The 16,697-nt window shown below is 56.1% G+C and overlaps 1 protein-coding gene across 1 annotated transcript; it reads right to left on the bottom strand.

Moving 5' to 3' along the window:
- Nucleotides 1-130: 130 nt before the first annotated feature.
- Nucleotides 131-14,829, bottom strand: C23H6orf132 (chromosome 23 C6orf132 homolog). Its single transcript, XM_086765904.1, has 5 exons — nt 14,649-14,829; nt 10,609-10,724; nt 7,118-7,193; nt 3,870-6,783; nt 131-3,538 (listed from the first exon to the last, which is right to left on the bottom strand). Exons 1-5 carry the CDS (start codon nt 14,794-14,796, stop codon nt 3,433-3,435), a joined length of 3,360 nt encoding a protein of 1,119 aa, XP_086622030.1. The 5' UTR covers nt 14,797-14,829; the 3' UTR covers nt 131-3,432.
- Nucleotides 14,830-16,697: the final 1,868 nt, after the last annotated feature.

The raw sequence follows: 16,697 nt of genomic DNA, 5'->3' as shown, positions 1-16,697 counted from the left end.
GTAGGCTGAAATGCAGATGTTTTCCGAGGCCAGTTTGAGCTGTTTCCCCGTCCTTTTAATCTTCCGTGCAGAGATCTCGGTGTTAGGGCAGACGGACCACTTAGGCAATAAAGTCAGACAACACATGTAATAAAACAATACGTCCAGACATATTTAATGCAAGAAGGTTGGTGTTCAATGGCACTCATAAATAAGAGACTTTGTTCGGTGCTCCTGAAGTACAGTGATCAGTTATGGTACATTAGCAGGCACTGGTGAGGAAGAGGCAGCTGCGAGGGATAATTGAAGTTGTATCAAGACTTGAATGACCGAACTGCATCAAAGAGGGCTGGAGTGAGAATAATTCCACTGTCGGGCTTCAAGGTTGCTCTCAGCACTAAGATTGGGCTCCATCACTGCCCCTCAATTTCTTCCTCTTCTATTGCTAAATTTCTGTAGTCAAACAAAGCTGGGGAGAAGGAGCTGAAACGGGAATCGGAGCAGAGTTTATCTACGTGCTGTCCTGACAAGGTCACCTGGCCAAGGAAGAGGGAGCTCTTCCCCATCCCTGCAGCCGAGAAGTCCTCGCTCTTCCCTACGGATTTAACTTCCCCCTCCAAGTGCTCTGGCTGCCAACAGCTCTGGTTTCTACAAACAGTTCCCAATGCCCCCAGCGTAAATGGCTAGTTGTTACTGAAATACTACAATTTTGCTTAATACATTCAAAAGAAGCAGGGATAGCCCAAAGTGTTTAGTTCCACTGTTTAAAACATCAGTGCTAACCAGTTTTACAACTGTGAGCAGAGCCCTACCTGATTGAGTTACAGCTTAGGCCACCGTGCGTTCCCAGAATGGGTGTTTTTGAATGAATAATGGCTGTTTCATCAAACTGACTTACATTATCATGCTTCTGATATTTAGTATAAAATATACGTCGGCTAGAAACAGGACACTCCACACTATATAACACCTTATTACAACTACATATGAATTATGTGTCTGGGTGAAATAGTAAATGTGAAATTCAAAGCAAATGCCACCATTGGAGTTTCACATTTTGCTCTAAAAAAAGAAACACCCAAAAAACCCCCAAACCGGCACTTGTGTTGGGGATACGCTCAAACTTAGGAGAATTCCTGAGGAGGAAAATTGCACACACACACACCCATCCCCCTAATTTCTGGGTGAAGTCAATATTGAAAGCTGAAGTCTCTCAACAACACTGTAAATTTAAAACTGTTTTTGAGAATTTGCAGTTATAACTTCATATTTTGGAAAAAAAAAAGTATCAGGAAGAAAAACAATTAGGTTGCAATATTATCAGAGAGGCTTCTTTGTTTTGTTTCAAGTTAAACCGCTGAAACTTCATCCAATACCAAACCAGGACCCTGAAGCCACTCAGACAGGATCACAGCTTTACTTCCATAGATAAATAAGAATCCTCAAGATGCTCCTCGCACGGAGAAGCCCAGGTTTTGCGGCGGGGGCTATTCTACAGGACACCGGCACACTTAAATACCCAGAAAGTTACTCCATCGTCACTTTTCTCCACGAACTTTTTAAAAAACCAACACCCAGATATTTAAAACATGTTACTTCAACTCTGGCTGGGGTGAGCATGTCTGGAAATCTTCCCAGTCACCGCGACTTACTGGCATAAAAATGCCATTTGAATTGGCTATTAGACAGATGCTGGTATTTGATGGTATTCTCATTTATTCACAGCAAAGTAAAGTTCAGAGTACTCTGAAGCTGTTGCAATATTTGAAACAGCTCTTAAATTATTAGGTAAAGTTGGAAATAACATAAAAACGTCAAAGACATGACAATATCAAGGTAACTTTTGAAAATTCCACCAGAAAGGAAAATTTATCACGGAATTTTGAGTTGAATTGTAGAGCAAAATCTGCGTACGTGCACAGATACGCGTGTCCATGCAACGCAGGGTAAACTGGAGTGGAACTGATGATGCTGTATAGCATTGAAAATAGAAAGTGCTTTCCGAAAAAGTAGACTAATGTCTCAAAGTGCTTTTAGTTTGTCAGTGATCAGAAAACATTCTCTACAAGTTTTTACACTTATCTTACAGCGATTTTCAGCAAGTTTATCTACGAGGAAGACGATGTATTTCTAATTTCAGGAACCTGGCTATTCAAAGCTTTGGTCAGCTATCGTAAGCCTGTATTGCTCGCTGTGCAGTATAAAATCGCCTTTTTAAGGCTGCTCGTACCTCCCACCCCACCGCAGAGCCGTCACCACCCCCTTCAGAGGGGCACGGGCGGGAAGCAGGGACAGGCACGCACACACGCCCAGCACCCAGGCACGCGCTACGGAACCAGCGCAAGCCACGTCCCGTAAGCGGAGACATTCGTGCACCAGAAGCGTCGAACACTCTACAATGACACCGAAATTTAGCTTCTCAGTCCCCCAGGTCAGACAAACTGAAGCCAAGTCTCAGTAAAACAGCTTATAAGGACTCGGTGGTTTAGCTTTTGGAGGTGGGGTTTACGTGGGTATGAAGCAGTAAGAGACCCCTCCAGGAAAGCACCACCAGCACAGCGCCCCGGTGAGCTGCTGACGCCCGCCAGCTAACCCAAGAAAAGGAGAACTGCTCAACGTTTGAAGTCTCCAAAGCGCTTTACAGCCACCCATCCCGGCCTCACAGCCCTCCTCTGTGAGGAATAACTAAAACCAGAAACACTTACAGTGCCCCAAAGGAGCAGCAAAGAAAGGCCCCGCGCGCCCGAAGGCGCTGCCCGCCCCGCGGCCGCTCCCTGCGTAAGGGGCTCAGAGCTCCGCGGCGGAGCTGCGCCCGGCTCGGCAGGACAGGCACCAACAGCCAGGTTTTAAGGCATCGGCGTAAATGGTTTGCTCAAGGCTGTTGAAGGAGGCGGGGACAGAAGAGGTTAGGATCTAGACATCCTAAACTCCATTTCTATCCCGCTGGCCTCACATCCTGATTGTAACTCCCCTAGATTTAGCTGCGTACTGGCTTGCTTCCGTTATGCGCATCTCCCAGTTGGCCTCTCCCCATTCCTAAGCATGTTGGATTTAAACACATTAAAAAAAAAACCAAACAAAAAACCAACAAACAAAACTGAAAACAACCTCTCCAGCAGTGATGCTCTTCAAAGAGAACTAAGGATGCTTTTTGACTTTCACAGAAGATATATCAGGCTGCAATTTTGAAAATAATGTAGGGGGGAAATTGGAGAAGGAAAACCACGTTTGCTCACGTAACAAGACAGCAGCCGGTCGTCTGTCGTAACTACTCTCCATGACTGTCTTTGAGAAGAGCCCGGGTCCCGGGTTCGCTCCCCGCCTTCTCCGTCAGCAGCGTCAGCGCTGGCTGGGTTGGGACCGTCCCTGGTGCCGCCGAGGAGACCGCCCGCCCAGGCGCCTTCTCATCCCTTCCCAGCCGGAGGAGGGCGGCGGAGCAGCCCGCGGACAAGCCTACCGGTGGCCGCCCTGGTAGGCGTAGGAGATGGGCTGGCGCGCCCCGGGCCTGACCGTGAAGGTGTTGGTGGGTCCGCTGTACTGCGAGCTGCCGTGGGCAGGTCTGGAGGGAAAACGGAGGGAAAGTCACTGAACATCAAGGAAATTATTTGTTTTTATTAAAAATTGCAATTTATTTTTTTACCCGTCACCTATCAGAGTGACTTCCACATTGCCTCGTGCCTCCACCCACCAACATGGCGAGGAGAGGGTGCCAGGGTTTTGGCTGGGACGAGGGAGGAACCACGGGACAGCCGCAGCCCTGGACTGAGGTGGCAGGAGTTCTTTCGGGCCTCTGCGCTGCCCTGGGGCCAGCCCGGGGTCCCAGCCCTCCCCTCCTTCAAGTCAAAGGGACACAGAGGACAGAGAAGTGGTCAGCTGAGGGGGGCACATACCTGCTGGCTGCCACCGCGCTGGCGGGCGAGAAATCCCCGTTCTGCGCCTTGAACTTGGCGTCGGCCCCGGCGCTGCCGTACGGCGCGGCTTTCCCAGCAGCATCGATGGACGTCCGCCTGCCCTGCGCGCTCGTGGGGCCGTTCCTGTGGGCAGAGCCCAGGCGGCGGACCCCCTCCCCGGCCGAGCTGTATCCCCCGGGACCGTAGAAGAGGGTGCCTGCGCCCCGGGGGGCTGCAGCTGTCGGGGGGTAGGAGCTGTCGGGCTCAGAGACGTACAGGCGCTTCTTGATCAGCGGGCGGGGGTTCGGGCAGCGGCCGAAATAACCGGCAGAGCTGCTGTAATCCGGGTACTGGGGTGTGAAGTCGCCATTCCTCCTGCTCTTCTCCGAGGGCAGCGGGGCCGGCGACTCATGGCTGCCCCCGTAGCCACGGCCGTAGCCGGGCCACCTGAAGTGTCGCGGAGGCTCCGAGCCCCGGCTGCAGTCGGGGAAGCTGGGGCACTTGTGGTTCTCCTCCCGACTTGGAAGGGGCCCCTTGGCCTCGTCCACCTCGTTGCTGAACTCGGGGGGCGGGGGGATAATCCCGAAGTCCAGCGCTGTCTCCCCGTTCTCCTCCTCCCTGGGCACGCCATGGTGGGGCGCGCCGGCCTGGTTCGGCTGCCCGGACTCGAGGAGGCCCCGCAGCAGGCTGGAGGCAGCGGCTCGCCGGTGCCCGGGGACGCTCGGGGGCTGCAACTCACCCGCTGCCCGCGTGTCCTGGCCCTTCTCCGAGGAGCTGGAGAAGGATGGAGGTTTGCTCCATCCTGAATCCACCACAGCCGCCGTGGGCGGCCGGGGCACCACGGTGAAGGAGTAGGGCTTGGACTCATGGCGGTAGAAGTTGGTGGAGGTGGTGTCCAACGAGGCGCTTCCGAATTTCAGCGGCGGCTTTGCCCGTGGGGCGGCTCCCACCTCACCGCCTTGCCGGCCGCGCTGGGCACGCTGCCGGGCTGCCAGGAGCAGCGCCATGGGGGAGCCCCGCTCCACGCGCTCGCCCGTCACGGGGTGGATCAGCACCTCCTCTTGCGCCGCTCCCGAGGCGCCCGGCGGGCTCCTGGCCAAGCCTGCGGGGCAGGGCGGTTCGGCCGAGCTGGAGGCGCAGGGCGGTTCGGCCGAGCTGGCCCCAGCCCGGTGCACTTTGTACTGGAAGATGGCCGCGTTGGGCTGCGGTGCTGGGCTCTGGGTGGGAGAAACGGGGGGCGAGGGGGAGATGTGAGCAGGGGGCTCTTCTGCCGGTCCCCAAGGTGTGGGTGGGGGGCTTGCGCTGCTGTCAAGGGGCCCGGGAGCAGGGGTCGAGTTCTCTCTCTCTGTGGCCTTGCTAGCGGCAGGAGCGGGATGCTCCTCGTGCCCCGTCTCACCCTTCTCCACTGCGGGTGCTGGTGCTGGGAGCGGGCTCGGGGCCACTTTCGGCAGCATCGAGTCACCCGGGTCAGGGGGGCTCTTCCTCGGGTCAGGGGGGCTCTTCCTCGGGTCAGGGGGGCTCTTCCTTATCCGTGGGGTGCTGCCGCCATCCTCAGTTCCCTGCTTCTGGCTGCCGAGTCCCAGGGCAGGCTTCCCTTCCTTCTTCAGGGACAGCACAGCCTCCAGCTCGTTCCTGATTTTCATCACGCTGTGGGACTGCGTGGTGGGGTTGCTTTCTGGAGCTGGGAGCGTGGTGCTGGGAGAGCTCCCCTTGGCACTGGGCGTGCTGCTGGGCACCTCTTTCTTCTCGCTCTCCCCTCCTGCAGGTAACTGTGCATCTTTCCCAGTAGGTCCGGCGAGCTGGTGCCCATTGAGACCGGGCTCACGGCTGCCGGCACAGTCAGCACCGCTGTCCGCGGGTTGGGGAGCAGACGGCTTCTCCGGTGGCCTCTCCTCCCTCCGTGGGGAGCGCAGGAGGGCCGAGAGCTCGTGCCGCAGCCTGCTCAGGTTGCCGGCGTCCCTCCAGTCGTCCTCACTGGTCGGGTAGTCCGGAGGGGGCAGGTCCAGATCGTTTGCAGAGAGAGGTTCGGATTTTGGAGGAGAGTCTCTCTTAGCTGTTTTTGGCTGGGGAACCTTCTCCATCTCGGAGCTGGGCAGCGGGGACTGGTGACCAGCAGAACGCATCCCTTGGCTGAGCCCTGGGCTCGGCTTGGGGCTCAACGGTGGGGGTGTTGGCACAGCCGGCTTCGTGATGACCTGTCTCAGAGGGGAATTTCTTTGCTCTCCTCCTCCTCCTGCGTGAGCCTTGGCCGCAGGTCTTATGGTGAAGCAGGGCGGGAGGGGAGGCCGGGCGTGAGGCTGCTTGGGGAAGGGCTCCGGCCGAACAGGCTGGCTCTCCTGCACGGGGATGGAGGAGGACCGGGCTGGGGCTGGCGGGGGCACCTTGAAGGACCTGGGGAAGGTGAGGTGGGGCTCGGGACAGTGCTTGGGCTGCAGACTCTCCTTTGGGCCGGGGGCAGCTGGCACCCCAGCCTCAGCAGGGCAGAGTGGTCCCTCGGCATCCCCTTGCCTCGTGTTCAGCACTGTCTCAGACTTCCACTTGGAGATGCCAGTGGTGAAGGGTGCCGGGTCCCGGCTGAGCGGCGCGGCACCCGGTGGGGCTGGCGGGATGAAGTCTGGAGGAGCCGGTGTGCTGGGGGAGGACAGGTCTGGAGGTGGCGGAGGCGCCATGGCTGGAGGTGGTGGCACCATCTCAGGTGGTGGCAGTGGTGGTGGAGGCAGCACTTCAGGCGGCGGAGGAACCGGCGAGGCTGGAGGTGGTGGCTCAGGTGCCGGTGCTGTTGGAGGAGGTGGTGGGGGTACCGACGGCGGTGGAGGGATGTCTTCGTCCAGGTCATCCCCGTCGAGAGCCTGTGGGCGCAGGTCCCCCACCGAGCTGTACATCCGGTAGTTCCCATTGATCTGGGAGCCAGAGCCTGAAAGGCAGAGCGAGAGCACGGCGGCGTGAGCACCTTCTCCATCAGCACCGCGATGGCCAGCGTCGCCCCTGGCCAGCTGTCCTGCTAGGAAACCGGTTCATTTTGCTCAGGAGCCGTCTAAAGCTTATTGAACTGTAACAGCCACTATGCCTCAAACCTTAGAAATTAGTTAATTTTGAATTACTTAAAAAAATAATTAATAGCAGACTCCGATTTTAGCACGATCAGACTGTCTGCTCCAGAGCTCAATACACTCACGCTTCCCTCCCCGAGGGCACGGTGCTGCTGAGCGCTTAGCACCCTCCAGGACCTCGCAGAGAAGATCCCTTACCAAGAGTTGCTTTTTCCTCAAAGTCTTCTGGCACCGACGGCGTTGGCACAGCCACCCCGTGGGATTCTTGAGCGTTCTGCAATAGTTGAGAAAACGGAGCTGTTAGTTTTACGCCCAGGGTATCAAAGCGCTGACAAGCAGGCTCCAGCCTGTAGAGCTGGTAATTCCTCTACGCAGACAGGAGCCTGATGGGATCCAGCGCCGCTCCTGAGACACGGAGGTCCCTGCGGAAGCTGCTGTTGACAGGGTTTAAGGGGATAAGCGAAGCGATCGAGGCTGCAGAAGCCACGGACACAGCTCCCCCGTGCTAGCCAGGTGCAGAGGGGCCGGAGAGGAGCACGGCTCCCCGGCCCACGCAGCAGCGCTAGTTCCTCACCATTCACACACCAAGCAAATCCAACAGCTCCCGTGGGTTCTGCGGGTACTGCTCCCCAGCGAGCGACGCCAGCTCATGCCACAGTCACGTACACACCGCGCCGAAGTCACGGACAGACTTCCAGCGTTTTGGGAAACCGGCACCAGCATATCTGAGCACGCTGGGGAGAACTGCTACTTGTGTGCTTTGCGCTTCGCTCTCAATTGCTCCCTTCGCCTTCGCGCTGAACACTCAGCAGCGCATTTAGCTGCTACAGGGCCGTGCAGTTTAGCAGCCCACACGCCTGCGCGGGTGCTCGCAGCTCGGGCACTTCAGATAATTACAGCCACCCACCGCGAGATATTCGCAGCGCGCTGACTCACGCGGCGTGCTGACCGAGGCTCCCGCCTGGCACACCTGCCAGTGGCAGAAAGCCCCTCCTTTCCTCCATGACTCACTGCCAAGATTGCTCTGCGCAAGGGCCGGAACTGCTCACGAAACGCACCCGAACGCGCCCATGTCCCAAACACAAACCCGTGCTGAATCAGGCTGTCAGCACAGACGTAAGCGACCGAGGCAGCGGAGCGGGCGTTCACGTAGCAACGCTGGGAGAGACCCGCAGTGAGGAAACAACGCTGGGCGAGCGGCAGGAGCTCGCGGAGCCCACGGGCAGCGGTCAGGGACGCACCGCCCCGTTCCCAGGGTCTCGTGCACTCCTAGGCACCCCCAGAGCTGCTAACAGCCCCTCGTGCCAAGGAAACGGCTCCCCACCACCAGCCTGCACCGCTCCGCGTACAAAAGCCTAGATAATGACTGAGCCCGCGCCCTTTGCCTTGCGCTGACACTATCGCTGTTCTCACAAGATATTGCTACAGGATTCCAAAGTCTCCCTGACCAAAGGTGAAGTGGGATTTACACAGCCCGCCCCAGCCAGCACACGAACGTTACACACGCAGGAGCTGATGGGGCAGGGCTGATTTCAGCAGCAGCAGCCTGGGCTCCTTCAGAAGAGCCCTGGAATCCTCAGCTTTTGACCAAATATGAAGAAAATACACATGCTTCGCTCACAAGGCCCATCACCCAGCCGGTGACCAGAGATCCTCTATAACCACCAGGGAATGAGCTGGTTACTGGTGAGCCGGGAGAGTAAGTGGGAATCCACATCCCCGGGATTGCACGACCGATCAGACCGTGCTGAGGGAGAAGCCCAGGTCTGTGAAGGCATCAGGACAGATCTGCTAGTGCCGAAACATCACCCCAGGTGAACCTTATAGCCTCGTCTAAGACCTCTTTGCTGGTCCCTGAGATACAGCACAAGGCAAAGGAAAGATCCTCAACTTCAGCTGAAAGCCAGGGGGAAGAGAAAGGCTAACAGAGGCAGAAGAGCTGATAACGAAATTGTCCAGAGCAATGGGACACTGCAAACCACAAAGGAAAAAAAAAACCCCACAGCAGTTCCCATTTGCTATGGAAATTCATTGCTGCCAGTCTCCAGAGCTCACCGAGGATACCTGCTCATTTACAGGGAAACAACGATGTCTGAGCACTGAATTAAAAGCAACGTATGCATCACGTATTTGGATAGGAGTAGAAAGGGAACGGCAGTCGGAAGAGATCTATGCAAAGCTGGAAGAAACAGCCCACATTTCATAAATGAGTAGTAATTTTGGACATGTCACTTCAACAGGTCCTAAAAATGGGACAAGCCTGTTTCACACAAAAAATTTCTGGTGCAGTTGCTAACGCTCAGCACCTCTCAAAAACCACCCATCCTCACGTCACAAGCTGGCTTTTAAAATGGAAAGCATCTCCAGTGTGCTGCCAGCCTCCAGAGATGACTGGAAAGATTGTTTCCCGCTGCTGTGTTTGCTCGGGGTGTGACCAGCCCAGCAAACCTCCAGCTGATTCAGAGCAGGCGGCATTTCCAGAACCTGCATTTCCAGTTTGTGGTACCTGCATCAGATTTATGTGTGCCCAGGATCCCATTAAGGGGGGCTTTCACTGTAACCACCACAAATTCACTTTTCAGCGCTGGAACAGAGTTAGATATCCCCTGTTCCCAGCGAAGGGGAACCTGCCCCTCCTCACGGTCCCCGGGTCCCCCAATCTCTCAGGAGCCCACGCTTCCCACCCATTAAATGAGCCGGGTTTGAGGCTGCTTCGTACAAAGAAGGCACCAAAACATATCTGTGTAGCATCTTGGGGTCTCAGAGAGGCCAAGGACTTCTCTGAATACGAAGCGCTACCCCCACGCTAGAACCCGTGTAACCCCACAGCTCCCTACCCACACTCTCATATAGATACGTGAGCTTCCCCTCGCCCCCCAGTTGTCCCCCAGACAACACCTGCACAGCCCATTAACTCCTAACTGCGCCCAGGCGGCAGCAGACCAGCCTGACTTCTGCTGTAGGTGACGGCTGCTCTAAGGACAAGGGTGTAGGCGGAAAAGCATTCCTGCTCTCAGAGAGGATTTCCTCGTCAAGACCAAAGGCTTTCAGGTGCTTTACTGCCTTCAGTGACCTCAGTGACCTGTGTGTATCACTTCAGATTTAGCTATTGCCATCTCCAAAGTACCCCTGAGCAACCACGCGCTTCACAGTACCCTCTCGCGCCTCAGACCCTCAGAAAGGTGCAGGGGTGCAAAGCCTCCTCTGCTGCTGGAGCCGGGGTGGCTCTGCTGGGAACGGTTTTCTCACAGGGAGACTGGGAAATCAGCCTCTGCACAGACACCCGCGGCATCGCCTCCTTGCTCCCCTGCTGTAAACAGGACAGAGTGCTGCTATCGCTCTCGGCAGCCTCACACCTGATCCACAGAGAGACTGCCAGCAGCGGTTAGATAAAACGCAGCGCAAGCCAGATCTATCATCTACGTGCTCAGCAATTTCTTTTTTTAATTGAAAATACAAGTCTGACGATGCTTACGTCTCTCGCCCGAGTACCTTGCCTATGTCCAACACAAGCCTTGAACTCAGATCACCTCCTAATCCCTCCTATCCAGCATTATTACAGAGTGGTTTTGCTTCTCATTTATTTTCCCCCCTTGGGTAGAGACGAGAGCAGCAGCCAGCCCAGCTGGTTCTGTGCACCAGTTACACGCGCTGCCGTAACGAATCCCAGCGGCGAGCTGGATACTCACAAGGGGTAAGAAAGTCAGCAGCGGCCGGACTCTCGGACGAGGTTTAAGCGTTGCTGTGCCAGAGTCGGTCATTGTCCCGAAGCGATTGTCGCCATAATACACTTCAATCACCTCACCTGAGGGGGAGAGAAGACTGTTAGCAGCAGCACTACGTTCGAGGAAACAGGAGAAACAACACCGGACACTACGTAATTATAAAAAGAGCTGTGAAGAATTTGCTCTATCAGCTCCCAGGAGCAGATTTTGGGGAGCATCTGGGTGTTCCAGAGCTGAGCTGAAGATTGGAGGAGAAAGGTCCCAGGCGAGCAGGACCCCCGGGCAGGCTGGCAGCTCTGGCACATGCCTGCAAGGCGCAGAGACCCTTCCAGCAGCTCCAGATGCTGGATTTAGAGAGCACCAATGCCAAAGTCTGTTCTGAAAGGCTTATTTCTAATTGTAGCCAACTTACATTTACCTCAGGAGAGTCAAAAGTTAGTACAAGCATTCGATTCACTCCCTGCCCAGATGAAGTTTAGGGAAGGACAATGCTTCAGGAGCAACTGGATCGGCTCTTTACAGCACCGCGAGGCTCCGACCCCCAGGAGAGCTGGCGGTGGGTCTGGGGCAGGTGCCACAGAGGGGACACAAACCAGCTCCCAGCACGGGCAGGATCCGATCGCAGCCGATCGCCAGCGGCCGGCACTGAGGGGGGAGGTAGCAGCAGCCTGACCACCGACCTCCTGCTGCCCTTCGTTACAGGTTCTTCCCTCCCCTCTGTCACAGGGTCCCTGTCCCTTACGCAGCGGAGGCGCCCCTGACCCCTGGCTGCCCGCTGGCTTGTGCCGAGCGGGACGGGGGCGAGCGGAGCGGAACGCCTCACTGCACACCCGGACACAGCAACGGAAACGGGACTCACGGGGGCTTTTTCCCCTCCCGTGTCTGACCCCGATCCAGCTGGCACTGGGGGACAAATCGTGCCTGCCGCAACACTTCCAGGCTTCAGCCCGCCTTTCAGAGAAAAGCTCGGAGCATCTCCCCACCGAACGCTGCTGTGAATGGAGACGGTCCGGCAGAAAGCGGACGCGGAGCCCCGGTGTCACAAGCAGAAGCCATCGGGTACGGCTGGTTCCCAGCCCCGTGAACCACACCTTTTGGGCCGGTTTATTTCTGACAGTGAATAAAGCTCATAAAATTAGTTTAATTACGTCCTTTGTGTCTGATTAACAGCATGGATTAACAAGCAGAAGCACTGAAGCATGTAAACCCCACCTTGGCTGGAAGGAGATACACAAATAATCCGTAGCCAAGGCGACCAACATTAAAGAAAATAGGAGGGTTTGAGGAAGGAGGCGGAAAGCGAGCAAAATGGCTGTGATCAGAGAGAAAACTCTGCAGATCCCCACCTCACAGATTTCGATAGTGGTTTCTGCGAGGAGGAGGAAGTAAACAACCTCTCCCTCCACACTAAAACACAAACACGAGAAATAAATAGCTTTCTTCCTTTTTTTTCCCCCCCCTGTTCGGAAGCAGTCCTCAGACCTGACCTCACGCTGGGGTGTGAAGCACAGACACAGTTTCTGTCCAGTATCGCACAGCCGAGGAGCAGAAAGGCGAAGGCTGTGTAAGCTCCGCGTGCAGGCAAAGGGGCCAGGCTGCATTTAAAAAAAAAAAAAAAAAAAAAAAAGAGGAGGGCGGTTGTGCGTGCATTCCCACAGCAGAAGAGCACTTGGGTGAACACCTGGAATGAAGAACCCGACCACGCCAGGGGCTGGGCATGAGCTACCACAGCCTCTGCCGAAGTTAGGGGTTTGGAGGCAGATGAATTCCACACAACCCTGAGACACGCCACCCAGCAGCAGGTCAGCTTTTCCCTTCTCCCACCCACGACACCACAAGTCACCCTGGGATACACCCAGGAGCATCCATCGTCCTGTCACTGTCGTGACAGTCAGCCACGACTTCCTCTCCCTTACCCCAAACTTCTGCCACTACAGGGCTTTCTTTACAAAAATCACATTTTCTTCAGCTTTCAAAATACTACATCAGCCTGCACTTCGGTTATTGTGGTCCATCCGGCAGTTTAACACTTAGCTGCCTGTGAGGGGCCCCAGCGCAATGGAGGAGCTGCTGGAGTCCCGAGGACGGCAGCAATGCCAGCAAATTATGATTATTTTTGCACAACCCCTTGGGTGACCCCACATTCAGTGAGTAAGCAGCAAGGATTAAGGCCAGCGCAACGTGACAGATTGGATTCAGACAGCTTTGTGGAGCAGTGATAGAGCAGCTCAGAGACTTGAAACGATGAGTTTTATATTAAACAAGACACTAGGTAAACTCAGTGGGAAACTGGATTAAAGATCACAAGGTCTTTGATCCTAGATTACTAAGCATCGCTAGCCTGGATCCATTTAATTAAAAAGTAAAATGAAGTGCTTGTAGTTGTGTTTTCTTTGCTAGATAAACAGGACTTGCCTGCTAAGAGCCTGTCACCAGTAAGACCTGTGCTCTGCCAGCTTCGTTTCCTGGAAGGAGGGATCAGGAAACACGCTTTCGGAGGCTGGCAGAAGCGACTGGCCTTGACTACGCTTCGGCCACTTTTTGACATTCAGCCTGTCCTGGAGACATTCGTGTGCTCTCAGTCATGGGAAATAAAATAAGTAACCTGCAACACATGTCATGGAACTTCTTCCTCCCTGGGAGTTGCATCACCTGGAGTAGGCGTAGCAGGTTTGACGCTGGGGTATCCACCGCTGGCAGCGAGGAGGCGGCAGCAGTCACTCCATTCAGGAATCTCTGAGTCAGTGACACGCAAACCTACACCCAGTCCACGTTGCTTCACTTGTGTTTTCTCTGTATGAAAAACTAAGGTGGGGACTAGCAGCAGCAGCGGACTCCTTTGGGCAGCGGCGACGGCACGAAGCTACGCAGCAAATATTCACAAAACGGGGCCAAGGGATGGGGCTTCACTGGGTGAGAGCGTGGCACTGCGGAAATCAAGGCGCAGTAAGATCTGCCCTGTGCACTGCTCAGCTGTGAGCGGGCCCCTCCTTGCGACGAGCCCACGCCCCAGCACACGCTACTGCGAACACGCTCCCTCGGTAGTGTGTGCCACACTACCCTGCGCACGCTAAATTCATTATATAAACGCCAAAAAGATGCTACAGGGTGATTCAACAGCTTGTATTTCTGCTCGGATGTCAAGGCCTCCCGGCTTTTGCTTCGCGGGCTGGCCCCGCAGCAGCTCCCCGCACCCGAGAGGAACGCCTCCCCGCTGCAATCGCAGCCACGGAAATCAGGCTTGCAATACGCAGACACAGCGACTTTCTTTTTTTTTTTTTTTTTCAATCCAAACCACATCAGAGAGAAGCTTGAATCCTCCTCTGATTTACGACGGTCAGAAATCAGCAGTTTTCCTTTCGCGTCTAGGAGTTGTGCGAAACTCTCCGGCACCCGTTGGCGTTATCTCAGTTTCACCAGCGCGGCCCGCGGGGTGTCAGCGCCCCGCAACAGCGCCAAGGGACGCGGCTTCACCGCGCGCAGCCCGGTCCTCTCCTAATGGACGCGCTGGTTGGAAGCTCACGGCCACCGACCATCGCCCACACACTGCTGTCTTTCACCTCCCTGGCTCCAGCGCTATGGACGTGGTTCCCTCCTACACGAGTCTCAAGGGCAAACCACACCGAAATACAAATAAATCTGAAGGAACATCCAACCCTGGCGTCCCCCCACGCACACGGTCCTTCAAGAAACAGGCTCGCGAGTAAATAACCAAACCCTGGGAAGGAGCGGGTCAAACACGGCGTGGGACAGAGCTCTGGAACAGGGGCTGGCAGCGGCTTCTCGCCCTGCTTGGGCCGGGCCTGCCCGAGGGAGCGGGCTCGGGCCCCGGGGAGCCTTCGGCCCAGGCCTGGCGGGTTTAATCCCGCGCTTTTCCAGCCCAGCCCAGCCAAGCGGGGTTTCCCAACCGGGCGCCGAAGAAAGGCGCGAACCGCCGCTCCCCGGCCCCGTCCGAGCCCTGTGCCCGGCTCCCACGCCCGTGGTGGTGGTGGGGGGGTACTGACCGGTGCCCCCCGCGCTGTCCGAGGTCACCTCCTGCGTGAAGATCCAGGGCGGGTTGGTGGCGAAGAGGGAGGCGGCGGCGGCGGGGCCGGCCTGGCGCTTCCCGAAGAGGCGGCTGAAGGTGCCCTGCACCGAGTGGTGCTTCTTCATCCTGGCGCTGCCCGCCGCGCTGCCACCCGCGCAGCCCCGCCGCGCCGGAGCGGAGCGGAGCGGGCGCGGGGCCGGCGCCGGGGCCACGGCGGGTGCGGGGCGGGGCGGGCACACCTGGCCCCACCCTCGGCCCCTCCTCCGGCCCAGGTGCCTCCCGCAGCCGCTGCTGCCCCGCCGGGGGGACAAAGCGGGGTGGGGAGACGGGGTGAACTCCCCTCCCAGCCCCGGGGGCTTCTGCGGCCGCCCAGGGGCCGGGGGTCCCCGGAGCGGGGCTGGGGGTCAGCACCTCGTGCTGCTGCGGGGGCTGGCGGGACAGCAGAGCCCCGAGGGCTACGGCGTGACCACAGGGTGGTCTGGGTGGGAAGGACCCTTCAAAGCCCATCCAGTCCAACCCCCGTGCCAGGAGCAGGGACATCTCCAACCAGAGCAGGTTGCTCAGAGCCCCGGCCAACCTGTCCTGGAATGTTTCCAGGGGTGGGGCACCCACCGCCTCTCTGGGCAACCCGGGCCAGTGTTCCACCATCCTCAGTGGAAAATATTTCCTCCTTATGCCCAGTCTGAATCTCCCCTCTTTTAGTTTAAACCCATTACCTCTTGTCCCATCGCAACAGGCCCTGCAAAAAGTCTGTTCTCATCTTTCTTATCAGCCCCTGTTAAGTATTGAAAGGCCGCAATAAAGTCTCCCCAAACATAAACGTAGCTGAAGACCGGATTCCTCTTAAAAAACCCCACCACACAACACAAACTATCGATCTCCCCAAGCTGGTCATACACTGAGCATTTAGGCTTGAGAGTTGCAATCGCTCTCCTGTGTTTTTCTGTTCGTCCCGCTGCTGCCGCAGCCCTGCCCCGAGGTTTTGCTGCCCACCCGCCTGCGCAGCACGCCGGGACCTGGGCCCCCCGGCCGGGATCTGCCGGTGCTCCTCCAACACAAGGAAACGGCAGCCAGAGTCGGGGGAAGCGGAAGGGTGACCCTTTCCCTCCGCCCTGCGTGTGCTAGGACGCAAACCAGCACTGAGTTTTTAGGAAGCGTCTCGCTAAGCATCGAACTCCCCCTCCTCCCCGCATGTGAGCCCCCCTGCAGACCGAGGGGACTGGGCACCGCCAGCAGCATCGCCCTGTCCGCTGCGACCTGCCTGTCGTTAGCATTTGGGATGTTTTTGATGTAAAAGCTAAAAGACAGTGGGCCTTGACCCCAAATCAGTTCTTATCCCAGGTACAAAAGGAAGCGTCTAGTGCTGCCAATAATTTTCTGTCTCACGCAAGTAAAAAACGAGAGTTAATGAGTAAAACTGGTTATTAAATGTTGGGATTTCTGGAGAACTTTAAACCCAAAAGAGCTGTCAAACCATTAACTCTGAAACACAGCTTCAGGGTAGATCATCCTGCCCTATGTCTGTTTTTACTTCAACCACATTTTGAGAGTCAAAATTATACCGATTTCTTTTTTTCAGTGACAAACAGAACTTATTTGAAATTATGCTTTTCACAACTTTTTTTTTTTTGCCACAAAGTACAAATTAGGGCAACACATTAGATCACCCAGGAACAATGAAAAATGAGTACTGTTCTGATATTTCAAAAGGCTAATCTAATCACGCTGTAAACTGTCAGGGAGTATTCCAATAAAGAGAATTAACATGAATGGCAAATGCAGAAAGAAGAGGAAAGTTAAAAAGTTGTACCACGTGGATCCAATCCTATGGTTGCAGGATAGGGGTTATAATTATTTAAGACGTTTTTCAGAGGCTTTAGCCTGGTCTGCAGCCCTGCAGCTCCGTCCAGCCGGTCGGACGCCTGTTCCCAGCCGGGAGAGGGGAGGCTCCCGCTCCCGAGAGCCGCTCTAGGAGCAGCGGGTGATGCCGGAGGGACGGCTCTGTGCCGTGCACGAGGCCTGCAAT

Source organism: Chlamydotis macqueenii, chromosome 23 (genome assembly GCF_036417535.1).
Source record: "Chlamydotis macqueenii isolate bChlMac1 chromosome 23, bChlMac1.mat, whole genome shotgun sequence".
Lineage (NCBI taxonomy): Eukaryota > Metazoa > Chordata > Aves > Otidiformes > Otididae > Chlamydotis > Chlamydotis macqueenii.
The sequence above is the reverse complement of the archived record's forward strand: the minus strand, read 5'-3'. Positions and strand labels throughout refer to the sequence as shown.